This window comes from Calonectris borealis, chromosome 2 (assembly GCF_964195595.1).
Source record: "Calonectris borealis chromosome 2, bCalBor7.hap1.2, whole genome shotgun sequence".
Lineage (NCBI taxonomy): Eukaryota > Metazoa > Chordata > Aves > Procellariiformes > Procellariidae > Calonectris > Calonectris borealis.
This window is the reverse complement of record NC_134313.1, coordinates 778012-800562: the sequence shown is the minus strand read 5'-3', so window position 1 is coordinate 800562 and position 22551 is coordinate 778012. Positions and strand designations below refer to the sequence as shown.

General features: G+C 54.3%; 2 protein-coding genes across 10 annotated transcripts in view; one reads left to right on the top strand and one right to left on the bottom strand.

The window, feature by feature from the left end:
• Positions 1 to 8536, bottom strand: part of HSF1 (heat shock transcription factor 1) — a 71814-nt gene extending 63278 nt beyond the window's left edge. For 2 of the 8 annotated variants that reach the window (XM_075140986.1, XM_075140987.1), the window contains exon 1: positions 8351 to 8524. In XM_075140986.1, coding sequence (XP_074997087.1) covers positions 8351 to 8479 — 129 coding nt within the window. In that variant the 5' untranslated portion in view covers positions 8480 to 8524. Of the gene's footprint in view, positions 1 to 7537; positions 7824 to 8350 lie in introns of all 8 variants that reach the window. The other 6 variants (XM_075140992.1, XM_075140991.1, XM_075140984.1 and 3 more) reach the window with 6 other exon arrangements.
• A 675-nt stretch (positions 8537 to 9211) lies between these two features.
• The window catches only part of BOP1 (BOP1 ribosomal biogenesis factor), a 71876-nt gene continuing 58536 nt past the window's right edge, over positions 9212 to 22551 (top strand). The window contains exons 1-2 of one of the 2 annotated variants that reach the window (XM_075140979.1): positions 9212 to 9340; positions 9525 to 9692. In XM_075140979.1, the coding sequence (XP_074997080.1) occupies positions 9332 to 9340; positions 9525 to 9692 (177 nt within the window). In that variant the 5' untranslated portion in view covers positions 9212 to 9331. Of the gene's footprint in view, positions 9341 to 9524; positions 9693 to 18968; positions 19192 to 22551 lie in introns of those variants that run through there. The other variant, XM_075140980.1, reaches the window with a different exon arrangement.

Sequence of the window (22551 nt, the reverse complement as noted above, 5' to 3'; positions counted from 1 at the left end):
ACTATTTTCGGGCATAGCTAATGAATTCCCAGAAGACAGCAAAAATCGCTCACTTGCATGACTCTGCGTTTCACACGAGCAGGGTCATGCCACTCCTGTTCGCAGCTTTTTCAGGACTTACGTAGTCTCCCTGCAAGATAAGGCTCTGTGATGCTGACGCCTTCCTACTTTATTCACGTCACTTCACACAGATACCCCTTTTTTATGCCAACGTCATTGAAAGAACTACAGCAGACAGACCCCAAGAACCTTGAGGAGCCCAGCTAGTGACTTCAGCTAAAACTAAACAAAAGTATTTTCAAACAACACACTTCCCTTCTTTTTTGCTGGCTCTTTGCTTGCTTTGCGGATCTTGCGTTAGTCCTTACCTGCCTACGGGTAATACATTTTCTGTGCAGCAGTTACTGGAGTCAGGTAGATGAGAGCTTTGAGCTGAGCAGAGATATCTGCACTTCTATTTACAAAACACATTAAAGGTAAGAGAAAATACAGCCTGTGAAAAATACATTGCTAATGGAAAAAAAAAGACAAAGAAGGAACTTAAGCGTATACAAAGGGATTTAAAATTAGCTATTTACCAGTCTCTATAACCGAAAACACGCTGTGCTGGAAGTGGCATCACAAGAACAGAAATCCTCTTGGGCTAGACTAGGGAGCCCTAAACCTAGAAAAAGGCAAGGAATAATCACTCCTTTGTGGGTCAAACCAGAAATTTTCATTGAGCGAGGCTGAGAAAATTCCTCAGCCTCTGTAATCAAGAATACTGGGCAGCAGGATGTACCAAATAGTTCAGCGGGACCTGCCATAGGCTCTATTTATCCAGTAATTGATATAATTACTAGGGCATCCAACAGAGTTAGATTTTTAAGTTCCACAGCAGATCAACTACTGAATAATTTATTCGTGTTAATCACCAGTTATAACCAATATTTTAGCATTCCGTGCACTCAGCACCAAATGCCCATGTGCAGAGTTGACAGCGTTGCTCCTCTTCGATGAACGAAATGCAGAAAAACAGGGAAAACTGTCAACATCTACCAGGATAAAGTTTCTTCCAAGCTCTGCATCAAGCTGTCCCAAACCCCGATTGCGTTGTTTTGATTAGCAACTGCAGCCGACGTCACCACACGCAACATACCACGTTCTCGCTCACACCATTCATTTGAACCTCCCTCCTGCTCCCCAGAGGTTACGGTTCAACGAGGCACCAGGAACTCGGGCACGGCTCGCCGCTGCGCAGGGAGAGCGGGCGGCTCTCCCCCCGCTCCCCGTCCTGCACGTCCCTCAGCCAGCAGCAGCGCCCATCGAACACCTCCGCGAGCAGCCTTAACCCCAATTTAGCAGAAAACGAAGAAGATCAGGTATTAGCGTGTTCAGGCGGTCCATAAAAGGGTCTAACAAGAACCAGAGTCAGCGTAAGCACGGGGCAGGATCCTGCAAGCAAAACCGAGCGATCCCGTGGCAGAGGCTCGTGGTTAGGTCCGCACGGCGGGGCAGAGCGGACGCTCAGCAAGGAAATGAAGTGCCCGGCATGAACGAGCGTAGAGCAAGACCGTGGAGGATCACTGCTACACAGCCTTCGGCCGAAAAACATCGCTGTACTGGAAAACTGCTCCTCGAAGCGGTCCAAGAGCTCCTGCGCCATTCGGGAAGAGGACAAGCAATGCCATCGGTATTCAAGAAGTTGGCAAAGCTATTTAAACGGGGAAAAGGTATGGTCGAGGCAGGAACCTGAAAGGCCTACATTTCTAAGGACAGTTTCTGAATATTCAGTTTTGCAACGTGTCAGCAGAGCACCTTCTCAAAGCCAGCTCCAAGCAGCATTTAGAGCAGTTCCAGGCTTTTTGGCTACCAGCACTCTTCAGCTCCAAGCAGAGTTTTTCCCGTTAAGTGCTACCTCTTGAAGCTCTTAATAAGTCCCTTACTTTAACCTCCTGCCTAACACTGGACCCTCACCTTGTGATTCTAAACAAACCTTTTAGCCTGACTGAGATTAAAAACCCAACCTTTAAAGGCTCACATTCTTGAACTTAAATTCAATCGGAAATCCAACACGATTACAGCTACCATTGCCCCGTAAAAATACGCACTTTAGTTTGATCGCCATGCTTACCGGAGTAAGTTTTATTTTGAATTTGCATTGCTAACACAGAATTTGCAAATAAGTAATTCAAACATAACAGCTCTGAACAATGGTTGAATTTTATTTTATTAAAAGCCCACTGCCTTATTTAACAAACCCTCACCCTATATACTAGACCAGATCAACTTCCCCTTGCAAAACCATGAAAGCTGCTATTATCTACGCATGTGAGGGATTAAATACAAGACAAAACCTCACATTTCCCCTGTCCACTGCTTGGCAGCTCCAAACCCTTCCTCTTCTCGATTCCTCGATTTTTAGTTAACGTTCACAGACCATAAATCAGAACTCTTTAGAAGCATGCTGGTATCGTAATTCTTCTGCACATTCCTCATTTCCAGCTGCATGTTCGGATTTTCCATACAGTACTTCATCAAAGCAGTACCTTGCCTTGAGATAACACGGGTTTTGAGAACAGCGGGAAGGTAAGTGGTGTCTCCTGCACACCAAGAGTTAAGCCACCAGGAACCCTGTTCTTGAAGGACCCAACTGGTGACAGACAGTTTCAGCAAAGAGTAATTTTCCTAGCGCAGGCGAGGACCTCGGCACTGACCTTAAGAGAGCTGGCCTTGAATTTGGCAAGCTGTGCAGAAAGCGTGCACATGTTTACAGGCAAAACAAGCTGCTGATGAGGTTATTTCATGCACTCTGCTCCCCTCCACTGTCCAAGAGCATTAACGGAGCCATCAGACTGCAACACGACTGCATGGAAACAGCACCTCACTCGTACTTTGCTTAAGACCAGCGTGCCGTGGAGGGCTTGCTGTTCCACGTGTGGTTGCTTTCCAAGTCTGAGTCACCCCCTCAAATAGCCCAGCCACCTCTCTAGGTCTAAATCAGGGCAAGCCTCAGGGTCACTTACGTGCTCACATTGGTCTGGACGGTAACAACCACGGCCTTGCTGGAGCACCCCCTGCCTCACCACACGGACTTTCCTGTACTGGAATCCGGGCTCCTGCTGCAGCAGAAATGGGTCCATGGGGTTTGCCAGCAGCGGGTGGTTTCATTTAGACTGCTGATACAGGGACTGACGCTCAGGCTCCACAGGCCTAAGCTCAGCATATTCTAAATTCAGGCTTAAGACTTGGACAAGATTGACTGTCTGGGTAGGATACCAAATTTCACGGCTTCCTCCTAACTCTACCTGTCAGGAGCTTCTTCATGTTCTCCCACGCCCTCCCTCCCCACCTCTTTTGTCCCTGTTCCCCAAGCAAGGAGAACCGAGCTGATGGCTCTGAACCTGACGCTTCCTTCAGGATGAGCAATATAATAGCAAAGTGTCGGTGGCTGGTTTCCCCGAGCCTGTATCCCTTCCTCTAACAGGGCATGCGCTGAAGGGCATGACTCCACCAGACGCAGGGCCAGCCAAAAACCAGGGAACAGCTGCAAGAAAAGGGAGGTCTCGCTCCGTCCCGCATTTACCTTTTGCTATTTGCAGCCCCCTGGACCCCCCTGAACCAGCTCGGCTCTTTCACTTCAGCAGGTGGAAGAGGCTCAGCAGAGGGTCCAACGACCACAGGGTGGAGAGGACAACCCGGGCGGCGCAGGAGAGAACACACCCCTCCTCACCTTGCCCCCACGCTCTCGCATCTGCAAACCTCTCAAGGGGTGGCACCGCACGCTGCAGCTTGTGCCGATCTATGGACTCGCCCCCACCAAGGGGAGGCCCCGACCCTGCCCGCTCCGGAGCCGGCGTCTATTTGCCTCTTCATTCAGGTGATTTAACTTAGGAGGGGCCAAAACTACCACCAGACCCACTGTAGCTAACCACCGCAAGGTGAACGCGGCTATCTCGCGGACCTTCACCGTAAGCCACAGTTTCACGTGCAGTCACGCCGATCTAGCACCCTGCGGACGCCGAGGAGTGGCCCTGACCCACCTTTGCTGGCCCTAACGCTCACCCAAGCCACAACATGTCAGTCCATGGCAGCAAAAGCAAACCCATGTTTCTGCCAGTCGTACAGCTCCCTCTGGATCCAGGTGAGACTCAGGGCTGCCACGAGGGAAGGGGAGAGCATCAGATCATCAGCAGACAGCCCGAGGTGTCACGCCCGAGCCAAGACACTGCCGCCAAAGGGGGCTCAGCTTCCTTCCCCTGCCCTCCCGGCTCCGGCACTTCTCTGAGCTTTTCACGAGCTCAGTTCACCCAGAGCAGGGCAAGCGCCACAGCCAGCACGAGGGAAGCAGGCGGGGAAGGTTCAGCGTTCACCCAAGAGCTGCCTACCGAGCCAGAAGAGAGGTCTACGTGTGACAGCAGCCAACAGAAGATGCCTAAGCAGGAGCTTCTCTAGGAACCGAGCAAATGCAGCGCTGCTTCCTCAGAGCATCCCCCGGCCTCCGGAGATCCACGAGGCGTCCACCCTTCAACTAACTCAATGGAAGCAGGCTGCTACCTGCAAAGGTTGTCCCCCTCTCCCTGCCACCCCAGGTGCACCGTCCCAGCAGTCACGCGGCAGCAGGATGAGTCACTAAAACTCAGCAGTTCAACAGAAAAATATCCAGGGAAAAAAAAACAACCCGTGGAGGACAAAGAGCTGAATCAAGTCGCCAAGGCCCCACGATTACTAGTAGAGACGCAAAAACGGTGCCAGGGGCAGGTCTGCACTCTTTGGCAGCAGCTAACTTCTAGTTGAGGTGAGTGTGTGGCTTGGAGAGGGAGGTAAACGTAGCAAATAGTGTCAAAAATAAACTAGTCGTCAACTAGTCATATTATTTGTATCCCAAATATACTTCAACTTGGTTGTTTCAATGGAGAAATCTGCTGCAGACTTAACAAGACCTGCTGTCCCATGTCAGACTAAGGTCCGGAGAGACAAGATGCCACCCCACGTGCTTGGGGAAAAGTCTGAGCAAGACAACATCAACTTTCCCTAACAAACTTACACCAGCAAACAGCAGTCTTGGTACTTTTGAGGGCAGAAATTATACCCAGACCTTGTGTTTTATAAGAAAACAATCCATCCTTCTTGAGCTCTTCTCAAATTCTCCTACGGTTTTGGCCTGCGCGCCATCATTGTGGGGAGCGATTACACAATCCGTGAGCGACATTACGAGATATCTGCTTTTCAAACTCGCTGCCCAGCAATTCAGCTGGGTGCCATCTCATCTTCGTATGTGAGAAGCACTGACCGATTTGAAACAATGAGGAAAACGCATTTCTATCTGTGTGCCCTTTGGAAAATCCAGCTCAGCAGGCTGTCCCCGAGGCCGAGGAGAGGCTTTGGGGAGAGCGCAGGAAGAGCGCAAGCAGACTGGGGGACTTTCCCAGAACACTCCTCTGTGATCAGCAAATCCGAGAGTCTCTGAAGGGAAAGTGGAAAACAGGGCGGGATTCATGGATGAGGCAGGGCAGAAGCCCGGCTGTCACAGCATCTGATGCTGAGGATGCGATAAACGCCTAAAAGCCGTCCTGCCTTTCAGACTCGCAGTGACTACACGCGGGGGGAGGTTTCAGTCATTAACGTTAGCTGTAGGGATGAGAGAGAAGTTTCCAAGATGAGAAAGTTGTAAAAAAAAAAAAAAGCGTGTCAAGGAATCACAAATAAAATTTGAAGACTTTACCTTCAAAAGAAGCCAAATTAGAAGTTATATATTTAAAAAAGCATATTCTGCTTCTTTATCTCCCCCTTATGTTTATTTTCCTGCTTTCTACTGAGATGATTTCTCCTCAAAGACACGTAAAAGATCCCTTTCCTTACTCCAAGCACTTAGAGATCCATATTCCCGAACCCCTGCTGCTTATTTCTTCTACCTATCGTTAAAGGAAATTGAAAGAAAGGAATTAAACACAGTAAGCTGAGAATAATCAACTACTGATTACCTGAGTAAGCTTGAGGATAATCAACTACTTTGTTTCTGTATCACAGCCTGTACTTAAAAAAAAAAAAAGGCGAGAGAACTACTTAGGGGAAGACCCAATCTTTCCACAGGTTTTCACAGATTCCATCGACTCACAGAACATTTACTTTCAACACCAGGAATGACAAGGAGCTCAGGCGCCTGACATGGTGATTCCACACAAGCAGAACCCTGCTTCTGAAGTGAAGATCGTCAGGATCTAAGACTTAACAATAAATTTTAAGAGCTGTATCCATCCAGACCATGCTCCCTTAGCTCTTGCCAAGACCTAGAAGATTTGTCCACCTACCAATAGCCTAAAGGGGTTAAAAAAAATAGTTATTTATCAGACTGGCAAAGTTGCTTTGGAACAAAGTTTCGATCCAGGCTGAACCTCAGCGCTGCAGCTGCCCACGCTATCGCACTGCTCCTCACGCACGCTGTTACCCCACAGCAAACATGCAGTAAATAAAGGTAGTTTGTCACTCAGTGAACAAAGCAGGAGACCGCACGTTTAGCACAGGCCAAGAACACGTACCTGGACAGCTACTGCGAAGCAACCTCACCCAGCTCACTGCTTCATTAGACGCAAAACCAGTGTACGAATCTCCCTGTCCCACCTTTTCACGCCCACCTCCCAGCAGCGGCTTGCTCGCCCCCCCCCGTGGGCTGGGACAGCTCTGGGTAACCACATTACAAACCAAAACGGTCCCGATGAGCGATAACCCCAAAGAAGAGTGGGCAGCGAACTGCCGAAGGGATGGAAGCGAGCAGTCAGGGACTCTGGCCTCAACACCAACACCTCCTTCCTCCTCCACTCAGGACACTTGCAAAAATCTTTTGGACAAGGAGGAATGTAAAGATGTAGGCAACTTTCTTTACCTGTCAACATAAGCAGAGTATATATACCTACTTGCAAAAGCATGCCTATTTGCGTGTCAATACTAATTCCATGGATATTACTCCACATTCCCAGTGGCACAGCTTAATTTGAACACTGTCTAAACAGCGAATCTGTTTGCATTCAAACAGAGGCCCAAAGTTTTCACAGTGTCCCCCAAAAAATCTCTCGCACCCACGCCCAGGAGGAAGGCGACCCGCCTGTGCGCTGCAGCTGCCAAACGCATGGGGAACGGGGTAATGCCATTCATCCCCTGCCCCTAAATGCAATTTCTCAGGGCATTTCAGCAACACAAAAATGAATACAAACTCATTAAACACAAGGCGTTAAATCTTTGTTTGCTCTAGTAACAGGACGAGGCGTTTGTTGGGAGGCGATGACTTGCAAAGTTAAGAGCAATGCAATATCTGCAGCGAACAGACAGCGCAGGTCTTTCATCTCATTACTGCCACATTGAGTCAGATAAGCAAACAGTTCGAGTTGGTGGAGAGCAGCTACGATCAAGGGTTACAAAAAAACATTCCCAGCGCATTTATGCTTTTATTTTGGTCCTTATCTTTCACGTTTTATTACGCTGAACAGCAGTTCCACTCGCCTTAGCTCCTCACTCTCATCTGCAGTTAAACCTCTATACGACAGTCCCTTCTCGCTCTTACCAACATTACCGCATTTCTCTTCCCTCAATAGTTTTGGTAGCAAACGTCTGATCTGCGGTCGAAGCAAGGCGATACGGTGATACAGGAGACAGAGCAGTCCCGTATTCGCCAGAACTTATTTCCACTTAACTGCTTGGTCTGCCAGGCCAAGAACAAACAGCAAGAAAACTTCTTCCGTTCGATTTCAGGTAAACAGTGTAGATGTAACTGCCTCTGAAAAACAGCTCGCGGCACGTGGCTCCGGACACTACGATCTTTTAGACAAAACTTAAACTTCCCCAAGCGGCTAGAAAAGATGGGAAAAGGGGACTTGCGTGACTGGTGCGACCAGATATCAGGCCAGCGCCATAGAAACACGCCAGAAAAACAGCACAGCGGTTATAATGACACGGCGAAAATCCGCACAGCATCCCCTACCATGGAAACAGTTAGAGGAGCGTCTGCACGCTGCTTTTTTTTTTCCCCTCAAGTACACGGGATAGCTCATTTTCCCCTGAGGTATTGCGGCGCTGGGGTAATGAGGTGCACGAGCGGGATAACCACTGGGGAAAGACGCAGCACCTCTAATTAAGAGCGGGCAAGAACGACTGCGAGGCCTGGGGAGAGTCAGAGGAACCCGCTCCCATGTTGTGACACACCGGTAAAGAGCGAGGGCCAGGCCCGCGGCTGGGAAAGTCACTCCGGAGCCCGGGGGAGGCCGCGGACACGCTCGGGCTGAGGCCTCGGGGCCCGGCTCCCGTCAGCGGGCATCCGCCCGCTGACGGGAGCCGGGCCCCGGGGCCTCGGCCGCGTCGCCCCCTCACCGGGACTCACCGGGCTCCAGCAGATGAGCGAGTCGGTGTCGGGATCCTCCACCAGGGTCCACAGCTTGGTGAGGAAAGCGGGCACGTTACTGCCGCCGGGACCGGCGCCCACCGCCGCCGCCGCGCCAGGCCCCTCCATGGCGGCGGCCGCCGCTGCGCCCTGAGGGCCCGGCTGCAGGCCCCGGGGCAGGCCGCGGCGCGCCGGCGCCCTCCCCGGGAAACCGCCGCCAGGTGGGGTGTGCGGCGGGCCGAGGCGGGCGGGCGGCGCGGGGCTTAGTGCCGCCGGCGGCCGCCGCCGCGGGGCCGGGCCGCTGCCTGCGCACTGCAACCCCCGGGGCCCAGCATGGCCGCCGCCATCTTGGGACGCCTCCGAGACAAGCCCCCCGCGCGAGGCCGCTAGGCGCATGCGCGGGACCGCCCCCTCCCGCGCCTGGGGCACGCCCCCCTCCCCGCTGCCGTCACGGCCGGGCGCGGAGCGGCGCGGTGCGCATGCGCATCTCAACGAGCCCCCTCCTCGGAGGGCGTCCCGCTGCGCGCATGCGCACTTCTGCCCATGCGCCGGCTGAGGGCCGCTCCTCCGCCGCGGAACCGCCCGCCTATGCGCATGCGCATCCCGCTGACACCCCCCCGTGCCTCCCTATGCGCATGTGCCCCCCCGCCGACACCCGCCCGGTGCCTGCTTACGCGCATGCGCCTCCCGCCGGGAAGGCGAGGCGGTGCGTGCTGCTCGTGCGCATGCGCGCCGCGCACAGTCACCTCTCCCCTTTGACCCCTCCGCTTTTATTCCCCGCCGCCGGGAGTACGGACCCCCCCTCCCCCCGCCCCTCTCCCTCTCCCGGGGGCGGCGTGTGGGCGCTGCGGGGGGGGAGGGGCCGGGGAAGGCGGAAAGGCGGTGGCCGGGGGTGCGGGGCGGTGCCGTGACCTCTGACCCGCGCGCACGTGGTGCGCGGCGGGGCCGGCGGCGGCGCACGCGGAGCCGCGGGACGGAGCCATGGAGCAGGTCGGGGCGCGCGCCCGCGGCGGGGCGTTGTCATGGTTACGGGCGCTGCGGGCCCGCTGAGGGGGGCGGCGGGGCCCGGCCCGGCCCCGGCGGGGCCCTGGCAGCGCGGGGGCCCGGTCCCTGCGGCCCCTCCGTCAGCGGGGCCGCCGCCGTCCTGACACCCCCCCGTCCCGTTCCCTTCCAGCCGCGTCCCGCCGAGGAGAGCGAGGAGCTGACGGACAGCGAGGAGAGCGTCTACTCGGGGCTGGAGGACTCGGGCAGCGACAGCACCTCGGCGGGGGAGGAGGAGGAGGAGGAGGAGGAGGACGACCCGGAGGAAGGCCCCGGCGGCAGCTCACCCCCCCGGACACACGTAAGGGCTGAGCGGCCACGGGGGGCCCAGGAACGCGGGGGGGTCCGCCGGGAAACGCCGTTTCAGCGGGCGGGGGGCGAGGCCCGGCCCCTCCCCGGGGGCTCACGGCCTCGGGGCGGGGGTTGGGGCAGGCGGCTGCGGGGGGCCCGTCCCACCCCGCCGGCCTGCGGTTCCTCCCCGAGCCGAAGCGCAAGGTGCGTGGAGGCAAATCCGTACCGGCCGCCGGCCACCACTCCTGCCTGGAGGAGGAGGCACGGGCGTGAGGAAGCACACCCCGCCCGGTGCCCCCCCCGCCCTCGGCCGGTGCGGTGCCCGCCCACCCCGCCCGGTGCCGGTGCCCCTTGGTGTGGAGAAAAAGCAAAATCAGATCTGTGTGCGTAAACCATAGCGAAACGTCTGTGAAGAGGAATCTTGTTTAGACCTCCAAAGTATCTGGATTGTTGTTTTTTTAGCTGTTTTTCCTCAGCTGCACAAGCAGGGCCGCAGGCTGGGTTGGCGTGAGGAATCGGAGCCGCACGTTGCCTAGAGAGGCCCCAGAGGTGCTGGGAAGATTCAGGCAGGCGGAGTGCCCGCGCTCCCGTCTCCTGGGAGTCGGGGATGTCTGACCACGCCAGGTCAGCGAGGAGGAAACCGTACGTACGCAGAGCTGGGTGGCACTTCTGCTTTTGTGATGAGACCCAGCGTAGAGAGCTGTAGCACTGCTGGCTTGTTAACAGGAAAACAACTTCCATGCCAGTTTGCATCTCTAGAGTTGGTATTAGTAGTGATGCTTCTCTTGTAGATAGTAGATTTAAAAAAAAAAAGACATAGCCTCACTTCTGTTTCAGAAGGTGCAGGCACAAAGATTGATGGAAAAATTCATTCTCACATTTGTCTTGAGATACTGATGTGCCGATCCCTGGTACTTGGGGCACGGCAGCTCCTTCGCCCTGGGTCACCCCTCAGGCTTGTGAACAAAAAGTGCCTTGTTATTATCGTGGCTATCTAGGTCTGTGTATTTATTTGTTTGTTTGGACGATGGTAGAAGCTTTAGCAAGGTGGAAATGTGGTAGGAAGTTCCTCTAGTAACCTGCTTAGGAGTTCCGCGGGGTGCCTGGGGCTGCGGCGCTGCTGTTCAGCAGCAGTCCTGCTGGGGTTGTCTCCATCGACAGCCGCTCGTTCCCACCCTGACGCCGCCTGCGTCGTCGTGCTTCAACAGCTGCGTACGAATCCACGGCGTGGGCCAGCCCAGCAGTCGCTCTGCGGAAGCCAGGCCTGTTTTTGTTCTGCTTTGCTTTTCAGAACAATTGGTCCCCGAAACCGCGCAGGCATTTTGGCTGGTAGTGGGGGTTGTTTTCCTTGGCGTTGGCTCTCGGCTCTGTTCTGCCACGCGGACGTGTAAAGCAGTAGGACGCTTGCTTAAGCCAGGACTGACTGCCAGTGCATTGTGCGTCCGTCTGTCTGAAAGCTGGGGCTGGTTCTGCGCCCACGCCACCTGATTCTTCAGCCTTTTATTCAGTGTCCAAGTGCGCAATGCTATAGGTCCGTAAGAAAGTATCCGCAGATAGCGGGATCCATCACTGTCTTGTTGCAACCCAGGTCAGGCTGGACACGGTGCTCTGCTCCGCGCTGGAATGTCGCATGCTTTGTGCAGGCAGCGCAGCACAAAGTTACAGCAGTAACAGCAGAAGCCGAGGAGGTCGGGGGGTCTTTGATCCCGAATGCCGTTTCCATTGCTGTGCAACACGTCCCGTTTTTGGCCTCGCTGCTGCTTTGGGCAGGGAGAGCCGGTTGGTTTTGTAGCCACATCTCGGTGAAGTCAGATTTCCAGTTTCCTTTCTTGCTTTGCCTTCTGCCTTTGGGGTCTTCACTGCGCAGAAGGAGAGGAGCTCGTGCCGCTCCCGCCGCGCAGGAGCCTGCGTGCTGCTGGGCTGCGTGGGGGGAGAGTGGCCTGGCACAGAGCGCAGCTGTCCTGAGCAGGGGGCGTTGGAGACGGAGCAGGGACCTGACTGGAAGGGTCCTGAAGGGGTTTCACAGAGGGAAAAGACATCAAACACGCCGGACTTGGCCAGGAGTACATTTACCTGTTGTTTCTGTTTGGAAAAAAGGAACGCTCCTTGCAAGGGCATCACTTTCCCAGTGCAGAGTTTAACAGAAATTTGGTTTCTTCAGACCTTTTTCTTCCCTGGCGTCCTGTGAGGAAGTAAATCTACTGTCTGTGCCTCTGTCCTTTTTGATTTGCTGCACCCCTGAATGCTTTCTGATGGAGCTGTGAACCCTGCGTGGTGCACTGCAGCCTCCTGCAGCTGGGTTTTCTTCTCTTCCTTCCTTGCAGGGCCTTTGCGTAACACCATAAGTAAATGGGTTGAAAACTGCTACATTATAGTGTTAGAAGCTTCAGCGGTTCGGGCAGCTTTTCAGAGTGATTTTGTGAGGTGTGTGCAGCTTAGAATTTTACATTGCATGGAAACTGCCCAGGAACTTGAGGAAAGCAGAGGTAAATTATGAAGTAAGAACGTCCCAGGAGCATCTCGAGTCTTTCCTTGGCCGTTGCTCTATGCAGCATCCCGCTTCCGCTCTTAGCTTTGGAGCGGTGCTGGCTGCTTCACGGGCGGGGAGCTTTGGGGAAGAAGATGGAGCCACGCGCAGGCTCTGAGGAAGGAGTGCTCGCAGGACAGCTCTGAGCCGGGTTTGTCATCGCGGCGCTCGGTGTCCTCCTCCGCTGGGGACAACGGCTGGGTCAGCAGCGGAGGTGGCGGGCGCAGGGAACGCTGATGCTATTTGTGTAAAACTCACATTTAGAAATGGACTTATGGCTTTGGGGCAAGAATGAAGAGAACTAGCTTCTGCTTAGAAAATATGTCACTGGCTAGCGTTGGAGAGTTGTTTATTTGCCTTGGATAGATGTGTTTAATTTTGAACGAGATTTCTCAAATCCTGGTCTCTTAATTGCAGACTCTTAAAACCTTTGATTTCTGCTCATCGGCTCTACAGTAGGCAAATCTGCTTAATTTACTAGGATTTAGTTATGAAAACATTGTTAAAAGGCAAACTAAATTTTCACTTGGATTGGTTGTGATGGCAAAACCTGCTGGGGGGTTATGTTTTGTTATAAGGCAGGAGGGTTGACTGTGGTCATCTGTGGCTGCATCTAAGGGCTTGTCAAGCGTGGGAGCCACTGTTAGCGTGACGGGTAAGAAACTGAGGCCCGCTGCGAGCTGCAAGCTGCCACGCCGCAGTTCCCTCTGCCGTGGGAGGACCTGCCCACGAGACCTCGCTCTCCGTTGAGCTGGTATTTGTGGTATCAACTGGTGCCAGCTCTTCCGCTCTTCGGTCCGTGGCCTCTGCACACTGCCTCCCCCGCTGCCCCAAACACCCACTTTTTGTTTAAATTTTTAGTTCACTGTGCTCTGGAGGAGTGGCTTAGCCCAAGTGATGTGCAAACCCTAAACAGTCTTCAGGTGCCACCGAACGAGTTTTTATTCTGGCAGAGCAGAATTGTCAGGTTCTTAGGTACAGGAACACAAAAAAGAGAAGAAAAGCACTCCAAAAAGAAACACAGAGTGTGCTTGATGTTAATCCGTGGCTTTGGCGGCTCGTTAGGATCTCCTCCAAGCTATATTCCCTGTCAGGGAAGAGAGGACGCTGCTACCCAGGGCTGTGCCCCTAAAATGTTCCGGGGAGACCTTGTGGGGCTTTAACCCTGGTGAGAGAGGACATGGTTTAACTTAGAATCATAGAATCATACAGGTTGGAAAAGACCTCCAAGATCATCGAGTCCAACCGTCAACCCAACACACCATGCCCTCTACACCATGTTCCTAAGGGCCTCATCTACACGTCTTTTAAATACCTCCAGGGATGGGGACTCCACCACTTCCCTGGGCAGCCTGTTCCAAGGCCTGACCACTCTTTCAGTAAAGAAATTTCTCCTAATGTCCAATCTAAACCTCCCTTGGTGCAACTTGAGGCCATTTCCTCTTGTCCTATCGCTGTTACTTGGCAGAAGAGACCAACACCCACCTCGCTACAACCTCCTTTCAGGTAGTTGTAGAGCGCGATGAGGTCTCCCCTCAACCTCCTCTTCTCCAGGCTAAACAACCCCTAAACAACTTGCACCTCTGTTAGCAGTCTTTTCAGACGGGGGCCTGTCCCTGCTCCTTTGGGGGGATTTTAACGCTTGCCTGAAAGTTTTTAGTGGGTTCTTAGAGGTCTTTTTTTGTTTGGTAGGTTGGCGTGGTGACTTTGGCACTTCTGGGAGTGTGGCTGAATGACGATTTGTGGCCTGCCTGTGAACAGGTATCTCTGAACAGCAGGCATCTCTGGAGGCCGGTCTCTTCTGCCTTTGTTTAGCTCGTTCTCGGAAATTTAATTGATTTTTAGCCCTAAGCTTAAAATATGTTGCAAATTATACAGCATTCATTTCCAATACAGCGTAGCACTGTCGGAGACGTGATGTGTAAGTGCCAAAAGCAGCCGTCAGCTGTAAGGCAGCGCTGTCGTTATTACGTGTGGCGGTGACAGCCCCCAGCTCTTCCTGCTCCTTGCAGTTAGGTAATAAAGTGCAAATAGAGAGCGCGGACCCTCCCTGGCAGCCTCTCTGAAGCTGTGTTTTCACAGCAGGCTAACGGCTTCGCAGTCAGCAGCTTCTCTCAGGGCTGCCAGAGCGGGGATGTTTCCCTCCTCCAGCCTCGTCCTCTCCCTTCTGGTTCTGCTGCGTCTCAGAAGATGCTTCCTTGAGCCAGGTCACCTCGTCGGCGTGACCGAGAGCTCTCTCCTCCTGCTGAGGTAGTTTCCCTTCCGTGAGGCGAGCGGGTTGAATCGGCTCCCCAGGGAGTGTGTCAGGAGCCGAGCCGGCACACGGGGAGCAGCAAGAGGAGGGTGGGAGCGTAAAGACCCCCTTTCAGCCGCAGAGGTGCTAGGTCAGCTTGCCCGCTCTTAGAGAACCAGGCCTGATTTTTACAGTCCTCGTGCGTGTTTTGCTGAGCCTGCTCGTTCTGGCCCGGACACTGTCCTCTTGCTGTCCCTGTTTTTCGAAACTGAAGACCTCATTCTGTCTCATGGGGATTCACTTTGAAACTGCCTTTAGACCTCCCAGCTGATGCCAGTTAGCTCCAACATCATTGTGCCTTGCCAGCAGCGTGGACACCTGAGCTGGTGCCGGAGAAGCCTCCTGCTCCTCCCCGTTGGATTTTCAGCCTTGATGTTAAAGTTGACGTTGTCCTCTGGGAATGGCCGGTCACTGTGCACGTCACTCGAGCCAGGCCCTGGAGCGCTTTCGGAGGGGTTTGTGCATGTCCTGGGTCTCTTGCTTTCCGTATCTTCTGGCTGTCCAGCAAGTTAATCGAGGTTGGTGAGGATTCCCAAGCGGCTTCTTCCAGAGGCTTCTGGACTACACGCAGGAGAGCTACACGCATCAGCTGAATGCGTACAGCACTTGGGAATCGACAGGAGGGTCTCCTGCTCTGCCAGAGAAATGTGGAGAGCATCAGGGAGCTCATGCGGAAGGATGGCGTGTGGACGGAGAAGGGAAGGGAAGCTTGCAGATGTTCTGTGATTACGCTGAGGTTTCCTGCAGAGAGACCAGACAGCAAGGAGCCTTGCTTGCTCAGGTTGCCAGAGCAGACTCAGCATCACGGTCCTCACGGAGGGGCCTGTCTGGGGCTCCAGGAAGAGCTGGGAGCTCTGACCCACAGACAGAGAGGACACTCTTAATGTCACACCTCACAGCGAGGGGCTGTGGTGCTGTTCTGCCACCTGACTCCTTTAATTGTGGTCTCTCACTGCTTCTGTAAAACCTGTGATATTCTCTTGGTGAAAGCCGATGATTTGGAGGGTGCCGACGCCAAGCCGATACTCTTCGGCTGGTCTGGTCTTAGTCTTTCCTGCCCCATCCGTGGAATCGGTGGGTCTGGCAAGGGAGATCCCTTTAGATACAGGGCGGGTGTTACTGCTCTCTGAATGTTTTGGTGTTTGAAATATTCTTGCCATTTGTATTTTTATCTTGTGGGGTATCCCAGTTTGTGACTGTTTGACCGTTGTGTTTGACCAGCCTAGAGCAGTGGTGGGAAGACTGCCGGCTCCTGAGATGGTGAAACACAAACCCGTTTAGGATGTGTTAGTCTCTGTGCAGAATTCAAGCATAGAGGGTGGTGGGATGATGAGGTGCCTCTCCAGAGCTGTGCTCCTTCTCACGATCCTGGTGGTTATCTGCAGCTCTCTCCAAGAAGATGCTTTTAGGAAGTTGGAGTGTAAGAAGTCTTGCCTTCGGGGCTTAAAAAAACCCACAGAGGAGTAAAGGCAGCCTCTCTTGAGGAGAGAAGAGAGAGAGGTACTGAACTGTGAGCCAGCGCTGGCGCCTCAGCCCGTGGAGAAGTGTTAATCCGGTCTGAGCAACAAGGTGCTGAACTGAGTTGTGCTGTCCCAGCTCCCTTGGGGATCCCGGAGCGAGAAAGGCCACTGCTTCCACCACCTGCCTGTCAGCAGATTGCAAAGCCCCGTTCTTAGTGCCTCTCTAGCTCGCAGGGCTGTGTAAATATTAGGCTGTCCTTGTCGGATTAGATTTCCTCTTAATGACTTCCAGCGTTCTGACAAGCTGTGCTTTCTTCCTTGGCAGCCCCGGTGCTGAGCTGAGCCGCCCGACTCTGCTCTCGGAGCCCCTGGGGAAAAGCCCGGTGGCCTGCAGTTGAAGGCCAGGCTGAAATGTTTATTTTCTGCTTTTATAATCCAGGAAGCCCCTTCAGCGCCGCTCTGTCAGAGCGTCCCTGCTGTGGCACCAGCGCCTGAAGCAAGTCTGTCCTGTGCGGGTGTAGGCATCGGGGAGGCACTGCCCGGCAGCGAGAGCCGCTTAACTCTTCCCTTCCTGCAGGGACTGCGCCAAGACCTTGTCTTGCTCGTCTCCGTTCAGATGCACAGCTCGCAGCGTCCTCGCAGGGCTCAGTACCGTATCCAGCTCCTCTCTGCTTCTCTGCCAGCGCCTGCCAGTGAGCCTGTGCTCATTTTCCTTCTTCTTAGCGGCTCCGCGCTGCCTTCGGCTCAGCACCGCGCAGCCGCAGCAGCAGGACCCCAGCTCTTTGGGGTTGATACATTCTCATCAGCCAGAGCGTGTGTGTGGGGGCTGGACAGAGGAGCCCCTCGGTTCAGTTCTTCTCTCTAGCCCTGTATTGCTTTTTCTCCTCTCCTCTGGATTAACTTGTACTTGTGTTTGTCACAGCGGTCTTAAATAGGAAAGCAGCTGACAAATTCTTTTGTGGTGGCCTGATTTCTGCAGACCCTTCTTGCCTGTTGTCCCCTGGGACGTGTTTCTAGCAGTCATGGAAGGAAGGAGGCCGCTGTTCGTGCTAACAGCAGCTCGTGGCATCAGTGGAAGTGCTGCTTCTCGGCACTTGGTGCCCAGCGTGCCTGTGGTGCCTTGCTAAGTCACCGCACCAAGAGAGTGGTGGGATCTCGGCGTCGCCAGCCTGCTGCACCGGTCCCTGCCCCAGCCCGGTGTCGGCGTTACTGGGGTGCGGAGGGCTGTGCGCAGCTGAGAGCCAAGGTCGGCTCCGTGCTCCTGGGGGTGACAAGCCAGCTTTCACGCACACAGTGCTACGCCCTCAGGACAAAAGCTCTGCAAAGGAAAGCCGAAGCAATAAACAGCAAACCTGAGTTCGCCGGCACTCTGGCAAGCTGTCTCTGCCTTTAGATGTGTTAGTTCTTGAGTCTGGTGTGTGAGCGAGACTCTCTTGCCACGTCAGGCTTCCTCTTTTTGTGCTGTTAGCGGTTCTGTCAGCCCCATGAAATGGAACAAATTGATGTTTGCCCACAGGGTGAAAAATTTCCGGCTTGTTACTTGCGCTGACAGTCTTAGCGTGAGTTACCTCTCCCCATCCTGAGGACTTCAACTCTCACAGGAATACAGCTTACAGAGATGCAACAGGCTGGCTGATCAACACATCGGTACTATAAAACAGTGACTTATGTAGAGCCAGGTGACAGGAGAGAGTTAGTAGTAGCTGACTTCTTCAAAGCACTGCATGTGATGTGGCCTTTGTGGTTCTGTCTCCTGGTTTTAGAGCCGTTAGTGGAAGAAGACTTGACTGGGTGGAAACGAGGCAACATCTGCCCTGCCAAAGGCACTGGGACGTGGAAAGATCGCTTTGTCTCCGACTGCGATGGGGACCTGCTGTCAGTGTTGGCCCGACGTCACTCGGTTTGTCCTGCGGGGAGGATCCACGTGAGTTCCTCCCCGGCTCCCAGCAGCAGGCGTGTTCCAGAGGCTGCTTGTGCAGACTTGGTTGCATAGTCCTGGTTCTCCGAGGCTGTCTGAGCAGATCCTGGCCGTGGCAGAAGCCACTTTACTTCCCTTGTTCGGAAGGTGTTGATTTGGATCTTCTTGCATCTGAGCTCGAACTTGAGGTGTTCACTTAGCCGTGGGCTGCAATGGCTTGAGATGCTGCTATCTTGCAGCTTGTTGCTTGCAAGAGGTTGCCTGAGAATGGAAAGCTCTTAAAACGCAACAGCTAATAATGAGGTAAACGCGTGTTTTAAGCCCTTAAACAGCCGCTGGGCTTAGCTGGTCTTACAGGCTTCCCGGGACCTGAGACCCTACTCATCAGAAGGAATTATGTGTCTTCATCTTGGCTTTCTTCACAAGCCTAGCACGTTGTTTGTCCCTGAATCAGCAGCAGTTGGGGTAGAGGCACTGGGACAGCTGGAGTTGCTGCAGGTTGGTGTTTACGTGTGTGGAGGGGAGGTGGAGGACAGGTCCTGGAGAACAGCCCACACGAGTACACTGTAGCTCACAGAGCTGTGAATTTGGGAATCCTGTTTCTAGCCCTGTTGCAAGCTAGATCGCTGCTGCTCCTTTAGGTATCGTTTTTCCACGTGTAAAACTGAGGATTTAGTTGTTTTGCCTCACAGGCTGAGCAGAGCAACTGACAATATTAGGCCCAAGAACCATCTTGCTTTAGCAAAGGAAGAGATGACGTGTGTGCGTTGGCTGTTTGCTTTTCCCCACCTTGACCGTACGATCTTAGCAAGGTCTGGGCTTGGCACCGATGAGCAAGATTCTCTCACAGCTTGTGTGCACATCCCGGCATCTGGTAAAGCTGAGAGAAACCTCGCAGCCCCTCTCCTGAACACGAGGGACAGTTGCTTTGGCTTACGTAAGTGTGTGCTGTTGCCACAGCTCCCAAACCCGTCTGCTTTAGGGCTGCTTCCACGTTAGGGTCTGTTATCTGTTCGCTCCAGCCGTGGCTGGCACGTCTGGTCTTGCTGCTGCCCGTCCTCCCCCTCACCTATTCAGCTACTTGTCACCCAACTCTGTCTCTGCAGCAGCAGCACCCGCCTAGTGCACCCCTTCCTCCAGCTTCCCTGCCTCTGCAGCTCCACCGAGGAAATTCTGCTCCGCTGTAGCTGGGGATCGCTGGGACAGCAGGGACCTTTCCCCCTTCCTGCTGGAAAACTGCAAGCCAGGAGTTTCTGATCTTTTCTCCACAACCAAGGAGGAACTGCATGGGAGCACTTTGAGAGCTTTACGGTGGGAGGCAAGCAGGTTTTGCTCAGGGGAAGGGGAGCCAAAGGAGCTACTGATGTTTTAATCCAGCTTCCAGTGGCTCTTGGTTTGGGGAGGAAATGGAGGATCTAACTGGGCCATTAAGATGCTCTGATGCGTATTTTACGGACTAGCAAATGCAGTGGGGGATGCTTCCTTAGCGAATCAGCTAGTCCAGGCAGCGGCCAAATGGTCTGCCCTGCTGGTCTTTCCGAGGCTGTCTGGTAAGGGTGCCACAGCAGCGATAGCTTGAGGATATAAGCAGGACTGGTGTTGGCAGAGGTGGTATCTTCTATTACGCAAGTTTATCTGGCTGGAGGATGTGGAAGAGCTCTGGGATAGACAAGCCTTCTGCAGTTCTGCTTCTCTTTCACGCCTGAGGGGCTTGTGTTCCTGAAAGCGTATTTCCTTTCTCTAATTTATGACTAAAGATATTGCCTCTCCTTAGCATCTTTGCTGGTGTAAGACTTTCTTTGCAGTCAGGTATGCGATGTGCTTTTTGCAGCATAACTGGGGAGAGCCGCTCTGCCTGTGCTGGAGAACCCTGGCCAGGACACGGAGAGGCTCGCGCAGCTCAGCGGCTCGGCGCTTGTGTCTGACCGAGGGTGGTTTGCCTGCCATCCCGCACACCTTTTTGATGGTGTAAAGTGGAATGCTCTGAGGACGTGGCTCTCCTCAAAGGCTGCTGGCAGTATTCTCCCTCTCCTTTTTGCCTGTCTGGTTTGTGTTTTAGTTTAGATTAATCCTTTTTACTCGTTCCTCTGAACTCTTCTGTTGAATTTATCTGTTGGGGTTTGGGGTAGAGGAATCCCAGCTGATCCGCACGTGGGGAGCAGGGGGTGCATTTGAGAGGGAGGATGTTGCAGGTCTCACTGGTGTGGGAGGCTTCAATCGTTCTTCCCTTATCCCCCTGGTTACAGCTAAACCTGTTCTCAAGTCCTGCCTGTGCTGTTGAAACCCACCACTGCCCCAGCTCTCCCCTTCAGCAGCAAAACTGCCAGAAATGGGGTTCGGCGATGGCTGTCGGTGACGCTCAGCGCTGCCCGACTCCCCCCTGAGCCGAGGTCTGGGGGTGCTGATTCCTGGATCCCCGCTAGCCGCGGATGCCCAGGGGGGCCAGGCGGTCCCCGTCCCCGAGCCCTGGCAGCGGCTGTGGTGGGGGGTGCCGGCAGGGCAGTTTTGAGGGGTTTTGCAGGGTTTTGCGGCGTGTCCGGCATTGCTTGCCGCCCTCTGGTGGAACGAGCCTTCCTGCACGGGGCTGCCTGGGCGGCGGAGCAGAGCTTCGGCTTTACTCCTGCGTCCCAGCGCAGCCCCCGCGAAGCTGAGGGGACCAGCCTGTCCTGCCTGCCCGGCTGGCTGGGACCCCCGCTGACCGACACCCAGCTGCGGGGAAAAAGCCTTTGCGTGCGTCAAGGGAAACGTCCCTGGAAGATGCAAGAGGTGTTTCCGACAAGCCTGCAAGAGGAGTGAACGGTGACTCCCCAGGTCTGCTGGCCCCCCTGCTCCTGGCACCTTGTGCTTATCCTGAAGCCCTTAGAGCCCTGTCTGGTAAAATGTTTTTAGCGTTCACTGTGTTTACTGTTGCCCAGTTGGGCTTCAGTCAAGTATGATAGGGTGCTGGGCGTGTGATTGATGTCCTAGCTGAGGTCTGTCTTATTTTCCTGGCGAAGCTTTCTTGAAGGGTTTGAACCTGCCGATAGATGTCTAATCGCTTGACGCTGGAGCCTGGTTCGCTTTGCAGACGTGCCAGCCAGCGTGAATCTCTTGCAAGAATCCTGTGCCAGCTTGTGCCAGCTCTCAGAGTAAACTCAGGACCTGGGGGGCCTGTGGGCCTCTGTTTTTCTCCGTGACAGCGTGGACTGGGAGGCCCAGTGTCACAGGGGTAAGAGCAGGATGCTGGAGCAACTGTGTGCCACCTCCTGGCACGGCCTTCGCTCTCGAGGACACTGGCAGCTTGTAGCACCAGCAACCCAGATTTGCGGCGCAGGATCCTTCTCCGGTCTCATCGCGGCGGCGGAGAGAGGGGGGAAATGAGGGAAAGATGGAAACTCAAGTCCAAAGCCATTGTAGCGCCAAAAGCCTGGAAAAAAACTTATCTCCAATCTCCCTTTTTAAAAATTTTTTAATAAAGCCTTTTGTTTTTGCAGTAATCTCATCCTCTTGCCGGCCCAGTATTTTCCAGGCTCTCTCCCACCCCTCTCCCTGCGGCTCGGGGGAGCTGCGCTGGTGTGTACGTACAGCAGAAGGTGATCACACACTGTGCGGATTTTACTGCTCCCGCGAGGGACGTTTTCTGGGGCTGTTTTTCCGATTATTTCACTGAATCCTCCCGTAAACCCGATCTAGCCAGGGTCCCCATTCTCCCCCTACCCCCACTCCGAGTGGCGCGCGGGGGGAGAGAGAATCTCTTTTCCAGGGAAGGATCTGTAGCTTATTCGGCACCCACACAGCAGGTCAGCGAGTGGGCGAAGTCTGATGTTCGGTGCTGTCTGATTACCCGTGTCTGAGGAGGGGATTAATTCCCACCCGAGGCATGCCCCGTGAGTTGTCTCTGAGGGGAGCAGAACGTATGGTCCGTGTGTCCGCTGCAGGTTCTGGCACGGAAAAAAATTTGGGATAACCCAAGCCATAGAGGCTGCATTCGGCTCCCTGTGAGTGAGGTTGGTCCCACCGCTCCTGACGGGTAACCTCAGTTGGACGCATCTGGCGCGGCGTGCGATGGTGGGACTCTCTTCATCACGGTGAGGTTGCCACCGTGGGGGCTGTGTCTGCAGCCTGTTCCTGGCCTGTTCTCCACCCAGGTCTCTTCCAAAGGCATTTGGGGTTCAGAGTGGCTCCAAATGTGCCAGTCACTTTGAAACCCACCAGTAACTTCAGATTACGCGGGTGAGGTGGTTGTGTGCTTTACCCAAACTCAAACACTTTGTCTGGCAGCTCTGGAGTCCTGAGGGCAAACGTGGTGCAGCCCGTCGGTAGGTAGGACCTTTGCTCAAGTTCAGCGCTGGGAAGAGCCGCTCTTGTGATAGCGTCGTGGTAGGCACCAGAAAGCTCCGTGCACTTGTGCTGCCAGATAAAGAGAATGGTGCTGCTGGGTCTGTCCTTACCTGAGAGAGCAGGCTCTAGGATCTGTTGGGGATCTGCTGGAGGGCAGATCTGCCGTTCAGAGAGACCGTGATGAGCTGGAGAAAATGACTGGCAGGCACCTTGTGAAGTTCAAGGATGAAGAATGTGAAGTCCTGCACTTGGGACAGAATAACCCCGTGCAACAGGGCAGGCAGGAGCTGAACGGCCAGGGAGCAGCTCTGGAGGAAAGGACCTGGGGGTCCTGGGGACAGCCTGGGAGTC